This window comes from Malurus melanocephalus, unplaced genomic scaffold (assembly GCF_030028575.1).
Source record: "Malurus melanocephalus ecotype Western Australia unplaced genomic scaffold, MMel_1.1 scaffold_1804, whole genome shotgun sequence".
Classification (NCBI taxonomy): domain Eukaryota; kingdom Metazoa; phylum Chordata; class Aves; order Passeriformes; family Maluridae; genus Malurus; species Malurus melanocephalus.
The window spans coordinates 10,419-18,474 of record NW_026625036.1 but is presented as its reverse complement, the minus strand read 5'-3'; the positions used below and the strand labels follow the sequence as shown (position 1 = coordinate 18,474).

The 8,056-nt window shown below is 52.3% G+C and overlaps 1 protein-coding gene across 1 annotated transcript in view; it reads left to right on the top strand.

Moving 5' to 3' along the window:
• Positions 1–2,193: 2,193 nt before the first annotated feature.
• The window catches only part of LOC130587361 (cytohesin-2-like), a 13,863-nt gene continuing 8,000 nt past the window's right edge, over positions 2,194–8,056 (top strand). Inside the window, exons 1-3 of the mRNA XM_057388336.1 lie at positions 2,194–2,291; positions 3,189–3,301; positions 7,800–7,948. Of these exons, the coding sequence (XP_057244319.1) occupies positions 3,241–3,301; positions 7,800–7,948 (210 nt within the window). The 5' untranslated portion in view covers positions 2,194–2,291; positions 3,189–3,240. The remainder of the gene's footprint in view (positions 2,292–3,188; positions 3,302–7,799; positions 7,949–8,056) is intronic.

Genomic DNA, 8,056 nt, shown 5'->3' with positions numbered 1-8,056 from the left:
ACTGGGATAAACTGGGACAAACTGGGACAAACTGGGATGGACTGGGAGCAAAAAACCCCGGGATTTTGGGAAAAAAATGGGGATTTTAGGGCGAAAAATGGGGATTTTCGGGTGAAAATGGGGATTTTACAGGGAAAAATGGGACTGGGACAAACTGGGATGGACTGGGATAAACTGGGAGAAACTGGGAGCAAAAAAATGGGGGTTTTGGGAAAAAAAAACGGGGATTTTGGGGTGAAAAATGGGGATTTTGGGGCAAAAATGGGAATGGGATGGACTGGGACAAACTGGGATGGACTGGGAGCAAAAAATCCCGGGATTTTAGGAAAAAAACCGGGGATTTTAGGGTGAAAAATGGGGATTTTACAGGGGAAAATGGGACTGGGACAAACTGGGAATGGACTGGGATGGACTGGGATGGACTGGGATAGACTGGGATAAACTGGGATGGACTGGGATAAACTGGGATGAACTGGGATAAACTGGGATAAACTGGGATGGACTGGGACAAACTGGGAGCAAAAAAATGGGGGTTTTGGGAAAAAAAAGGGGGATTTTAGGGCGAAAAATGGGGATTTTAGGGGGGAAAATGGGGATTTTACAGGGAAAAATGGGATTGGGATAAACTGGGAATGGACTGGGATGGACTGGGACAAACTGGGATAAACTGGGAATGGACTGGGATGGACTGGGACAGACTGGGAGCAAAAAACCCCGGGATTTTGGGGAAAAAATGGGGATTTTAGGGCAAAAATGGGGATTTTAGGGGCAAAAATGGGGATTTTACAGGGAAAAATGGGGATTTTAGGGGGGAAAATGGGGATTTTGGGGTAGAAATCAGGACTGGGATGGACTGGGAGGGACTGGGACAAACTGGGACAAACTGGGAGCAAAAAACCCTGGGATTTTGGGAAAAAAAACGGGGATTTTAGGGCAAAAAATGGGGATTTTACAGGGAAAAATGGGGATTTTACAGGGAAAAATGGGAATGGGATGGACTGGGATGGACTGGGATAAACTGGGATAAACTGGGATGGACTGGGATGGACTGGGATGGACTGGGAGCAAAAAAACCTGGGATTTTGGGAAAAAAAACGGGGATTTTAGGGCAAAAAATGGGGATTTTAGGGGGGAAAATGGGGATTTTCGGGTGAAAAATGGGGATTTTACAGGAAAAAATGGGACTGGGATGGACTGGGATAAACTGGGACAAACTGGGACAAACTGGGATGGACTGGGACAAACTGGGATGGACTGGGAGCAAAAAACCCCGGAATTTTGGGGAAAAAAATGGGGATTTTAGGGTGAAAAATGGGGATTTTAGGGGCAAAAATGGGACTGGGATTAACTGGGAATGGACTGGGATGGACTGGGGTGGACTGGGATAAACTGGAATGGACTAGGATAAACTGGGACAGACTGGGACAAACTGGGATAAACTGGGACAGACTGGGACAAACTGGGAGCGAAAAAATGGAGATTTGGGGGAAAAAAACGGGGATTTTAGGGTGAAAAATGGGGATTTTCGGGTGAAAATGGGGATTTTAGGGCGAAAAATGGGGATTTTGAGGTAGAAATCAGGACTGGGATGGACTGGGAGGGACTGGGACAGACTGGGACAAACTTGGAGCAAAAAACCCAGGGGTTTTGGGAAAAAAAAAACGGGGATTTTAGGGCAAAAAATGGGGATTTTGGGGTGATTGACAGCTGGGTGGGCATGTCTGTGGGGTGATTGACAGCCGGGTGGGTGTGGCCTGAGTCGGGTGGGTGTGTCCAATGGGTGATTGACAGCTGGGTGGGCGTGTCCATGGGGTGATCGACAATTGTGTGGGTGTGGCCTGATGCAGGTGGGTGTGTCCATGGGGTGATTGACGGGTGATCTCTGTAATGATTTACAAAGGAGTGGGCGTGTCTGTGAGGTGATTGACACTTGTGTGGGTGTGGCCTGAACTGGGAGGGTGTGTCCAATGGGTGATTGACAGCCGGGTGGGTGTGGCCTGAGCCGGGTGGGCGTGTCCCGGGGTGATTGACAGCCGGGTGGGTGTGTCCATGGGGTGATTGACAGCCGGGTGGGCATGTCCAGTGGGTGATTGACAGCCGGGTGGGCGTGTCTGTGTGGTGATTGACAGTTGGGTGGGCGTGTCCATGGGATGATTGACAGCTGGGTGGGCGTGTCCAGTGGGTGATTGACAGCCCGGCCCCGCCCCCAGGGAGGAGTTCAACATCGGGGTCCTGCACGCCTTCGTGGATCTGCACGAGTTCACCGACCTGAACCTGGTGCAGGCGCTCAGGTGGGGGAAACTGGGATGGACTGGGATGGACTGGGATGGACTGGGAGGGACTGGGATGGACTGGGAGGGGATTGGGATGGACTGGGAGGGACTGGGATAGACTGGGATGGACTGGGATGGACTGGGATGGACTGGGAATGAATTGGGAGGGACTGGGATGGACTGGGAATGGACTGGGATAAACTGGGAGGGACTGGGAGGGACTGGGAATGGACTGGGATAAACTGGGAGGGACTGGGAGGGACTGGGAATGGACTGGGATAAACTGGGAGGGGATTGGGATAAACTGGGATAAACTGGGAGGGACTGGGAGGGACTGGGGTGGACTGGGAATGGGATTCGGATCAATTGGGAGCACTGGGATGGACTGGGAGGGACTGGGATGGAACTGGGATGGGATTGGGATGGACTGGGAGGGACTGGGAATGAACTGGGAGAGATTGGGAGGGACTGGGAATGGACTGGGAATGGACTGGGAATGGACTGGGAATGGACTGGGATGGACTGGGAATGGACTGGGAATGGACTGGGAATGGACTGGGATGGGATTGGGATGGACTGGGATGGACTGGAATGGACTGGGATGGACTGGGAGGGACTGGGATAAACTGGGATAAACTGGGATGGACTGGGATGGACTGGGATGGACTGGGATGGACTGGGATGGACTGGGATGGACTGGGATGGACTGGGATGGGATTGGGATGGGATTGGGATGGACTGGGATGGACTGGGATGGACTGGGATATACTGGGAATTTCCCAGGCAGTTCCTGTGGAGTTTCCGGCTCCCCGGGTGTTTTTGGGGTCTCTCAGGTGGTTTTGGGGTCTCTCAGGTGTATTTTTAGGATATTTCAGGTGTTTTTGGGGTGTCTCAGGTGTATTTTGGGTTCCCCAGGCAGTTCCTGTGGAGTTTCCGGCTCCCCGGGGAGGCGCAGAAGATCGATCGGATGATGGAGGCGTTCGCTCAGCGCTACTGCCTGTGTAATCCGGGAGTGTTCACCTGTACAGGTAAAATACACACCTGAGATACACCTGGATACACCTGGGGATACCTGACACACACCCGGCACTGCCTGTGCAACCCCGGGAGTGTTCACCTGTACAGGTAAAATACACCTGAACACACCTGGATACACCTGAGACACACCCAGCACTGCCTGTGCAACCCCGGGGGTGTTCACCTGTACAGGTAACTCAGGATACACCTGGATACACCTGGGCACAGGTAACACACCTGAGACACACCCAGCACTGCCTGTGCAACCCCAGGGTGTTCACCTGTACAGGTAAAATACACCTGAACACACCTGGGACACACCCAAACACACCTGAGCACAGCTGGGATACACCTGAACACACCTGAGCACTGCCTGTGCAACCCCGGGGTGTTCACCTGTACAGGTAAAACACACACCTGAGTACAGGTAACACACCTGGGGACATCTGGGGATATCCCTGATACACCTGAGATACACCTGGGCACTGCCTGTGCAACCCCGGGGTGTTCACCTGTACAGGTAAAACACACACCTGGACACACCTGGGACACACCCAGCACTGCCTGTGTAATCCGGGAGTGTTCACCTGCACAGGTAAAATACACACCTGAACACACCTGGATACACCTGAACACACCTGGGGATACCTGGGGATATCCCTGATACACCTGGCACTGCCTGTGCAACCCGGGAGTGTTCACCTGTACAGGTAAAACACACACCTGAGATACACCTGGGGACACACCTGGGGACACCCAAACACAGCTGGGCACAGCTGGGGATATCCCTGATACACCTGGGATACACCTGAGCTCATACAGACACACCTGGGACACACCCAGCACTGCCTGTGCAACCCCGGGGTGTTCACCTGTACAGGTAAAATACACACCTGAGTACAGGTAACACACCTGGGGACATCTGGGGATATCCCTGATACACCCAGCACTGCCTGTGCAACCCGGGAGTGTTCACCTGTACAGGTAAAACACACACCTGGATACACCTGAGACACACCTGGGATACACCTGGATACACCTGGGACACACCCGGGCACTGCCTGTGCAACCCCGGGGTGTTCACCTGTACAGGTAAAATACACACCTGAGTACAGGTAACACACCTGGGGATACCTGACACACACCCGGCACTGCCTGTGCAACCCGGGAGTGTTCACCTGTACAGGTAAAATACACCTGAACACACCTGAGCACAGCTGGGACACACCTGAGCTCACACAGACACACCTGGGACACACCCAGCACTGCCTGTGCAACCCCGGGGTGTTCACCTGTACAGGTAAAACATACACCTGGACACAGGTAACACACCTGGGGATATCCCTGATACACCTGGGGACACCTGAGATACACCTGAGCACTGCCTGTGCAACCCCGGGGTGTTCACCTGTACAGGTAAAAYACACACCTGGATACACCTGGGGATACCTGACACACACCCAGCACTGCCTGTGCAACCCGGGGTGTTCACCTGTACAGGTAAAACACACACCTGGGAGGGTGGGGATACACCTGGGTTTATCCAGACTCTCACCTGTCCCAGGTGTATCTCAGGTGTATTTTGGGTGTCCCAGGTGTATTTTGAGTCCCTCAGGTGTGATTTGAGGGGCGCCAGGTGTATCTCAGGTGTATCCAGGTGTATTTCAGGTGTGTCCCAGGTGTGTTTAGGGTATCTCAGGTGTGTCACTGACCTTCTCAGGTTTGTCTCAGGTGTGTCCAGGTGTCTCTCAGCATTCCAGGTGTATCTCAGGTGTATCTCAGGTGTGTTTCACCTGTCCCAGGTGTATCTCAGGTGTGTTTAGGGTATCTCAGATGTGTCAGTGACTCTCTCAGGTGTATCTCAGGTGTGTCTCACCTGTCTCAGGTGTATCTCAGGTGTGTCTCAGGTGTGTTTAAGGTATCTCAGGTGCATCTCACCTGTCTCAGGTGTGTCCCAGGTGTCTCTCACCATTCCAGGTGTATCTCAGGTGTATCTCAGGTATCTCAGATGTGTCACTGACCCTCTCAGGTGTGTCCCAGGTGTATCTCACCTGTCCAGGTGTATCCCAGGTGTATCTCAGGTGTGTCTCAGGTGTCTTTAGGATATCCCAGGTGTGTCTCAGGTGTATCCAGGTGTGTTTGGGATATCTCAGGTGTGTTTAAGGTATCTCAGGTGTGTCACTGACCCTCTCAGGTGTGTCTCAGGTGTGTCTCAGGTGTCTCTCACCTGTCCAGGTGTGTCTCAGGTGTGTCCCAGGTGTATCCAGGTGTGTTTGGGATACCTCAGGTGTATTTAGGGTATCTCAGGTGTGTCACTGACCCTCTCAGGTGTGTCCCAGGTGTATCTCAGGTGTCTCTCAGGTGTCTCTCACCATTCCAGGTGTATCTCACCTGTCTCACCTGTCCATTTGTCACCCACAGACACCTGTTACGTGCTCTCTTTCGCTGTCATTATGCTCAACACGAGTCTGTCCCTGTCTCAGGTGTGTCCAGGTGTGTTTAGGATATCTCAGGTGTGTCACTGACCCTCTCAGGTGTATCTCAGGTGTATCTCACCTGTCTCAGGTGTGTCCCAGGTGTGTCCCAGGTGTATTTTGGGTGTCCCAGGTGTATTTTGAGTCCCTCAGGTGTGATTTGAGGGGCGCCAGGTGTGTCTCAGGTGTATTTAGGATATCTCAGGTGTGTCACTGACCCTCTCAGGTGTGTCTCGGGTGTGTCTCACCTGTCCCAGGTGTATCCAGGTGTGTCTCACCATTCCAGGTGTGTCTCAGGTGTGTCACTGACCCTCTCAGGTGTCTCTCAGGTGTGTCTCAGGTGTATCTCACTTGTCCTAGGTGTGTCCCAGGTGTATCCAGGTGTGTCTCAGGTGTCTTTAGGATATCTCAGGTGTGTTTAAGGTATCTCAGGTGTGTCACTGACCCTCTCAGGTGTGTCCCAGGTGTGTCTCACCATTCCAGGTGTATCTCACCTGTCTCAGGTGTATCTCAGGTGTCTCTTACCATTCCAGGTGTATCTCAGGTCTATCTCAGGTGTGTCCCAGCTGTGTCCAGGTGTGTTTAGGATATCTCAGGTGTGTCACTGACCCTCTCAGGTGTGTCCCAGGTGTATCTCAGGTGTCTCTCACTATTCCAGGTGTATCTCAGGTGTGTCACTGACCCTCTCAGGTGTGTCTCACCTGTCCATTTCTCACCTGTCACCCGCAGACACCTGTTACGTGCTCTCTTTCGCTGTCATTATGCTCAACACGAGTCTGTCCCTGTCCCTGTCCTTGTCCCACCTGTCACAGGTGTATCTCAGGTGTATCTCAGGTGTATCTCAGGTGTCTCTCACCATTCCAGGTGTGTCCCAGGTGTATTTTGGGTGTCCCAGGTGTATTTTAAGTCCCTCAGGTGTGATTTGAGGGGTACCAGGTGTGTCTCAGGTGTGTTTGGGTGTATTTAGGATATCTCAGGTGTATCTCAGGTTTGTCTCAGGGGTGTTTGGTGTATCCCAGGTGTGTTTTGGATATCTCAGGTGTGTCCCAGGTGTGTCTCAGGTGTATTTGGGGTGTCCCAGGTGTATTTTGAGTCCCTCAGGTGTGATTTGAGGGGCGCCAGGTGTGTTTCAGGTGTATCTCACCTGTCCCAGGTGTGTTTGGGATGTCTCTCACCATTTCAGGTGTATCTCAGGTGTATCTCAGGTGTGTCCCAGGTGTGTTTAGGATATCTCAGGTGTGTCACTGACCCTCTCAGGTGTATCTCACCTGTCCCATTTTCCATTTCTCACCTGCAGACACCTGTTACGTGCTCTCTTTCGCCGTTATCATGCTCAACACGAGTCTGTCCCTGTCCCTGTCCTTGTCCCACCTGTCACAGGTGTGTCTCAGGTGTATTTAGGATATCTCAGGTGTATCTCAGGTGTGTCCCAGGTGTGTTTGGGATATCTCAGGTGTGTCACTGACCCTCTCAGGTGTGTCCCAGGTGTGTCCAGGTGTCTCTCCCCATTCCAGGTGTATCTCAGGTGTGTCCCAGGTGTTTCTCACCATTCCAGGTGTATCTCACCTGTCTCACCTGTCCATTTTCCATTTTTCACCCGCAGACACCTGTTACGTGCTCTCTTTCGCTGTCATTATGCTCAACACGAGTCTGTCCCTGTCCCAGGTGTGTTTAGAATATCTCAGGTGTATCTCAGGTGTATCTCAGGTATCTCAGGTGTGTCACTGACTCTCTCAGGTGTGTCTCAGGTGTATCTCACCTGTCCCAGGTGTGTCCCCGGTGTATCTCAGGTGTCTCTCAGGTGTCTCTCCCCATTCCAGGTGTATCTCACCTGTCCATTTTCCATTTTTCACCCACAGACACCTGTTACGTGCTCTCCTTTGCGGTGATCATGCTCAACACGAGTCTGTCCCTGTCCCTGTCCCTGTCCCTGTCCTTGTCCCACCTGTCACAGGTGTATCTCAGGTGTGTCCCAGATGTGTTTAGGGTATCTCAGGTGTGTCTCACCTGTCCATTTCTCACCTGTCACCCGCAGACACCTGTTACGTTCTCTCCTTTGCCGTGATCATGCTCAACACGAGTCTGCACAACCCCAACGTTCGCGACAAACCCTCGGCCGAGCGATTCGTGGCCATGAACCGCGGCATCAACGACGGCGGGGACCTCCCTGAAGAGCTCCTCAGGGTAATTTGAGGAATTTGGGGAAAATCTGGGAATTTTGGGGAAAATTTGGGGATTTTTGGGAATTTTTAAGGATTTTTTTGGGTTTTTTGGTGAATTTTTTGTGATTTT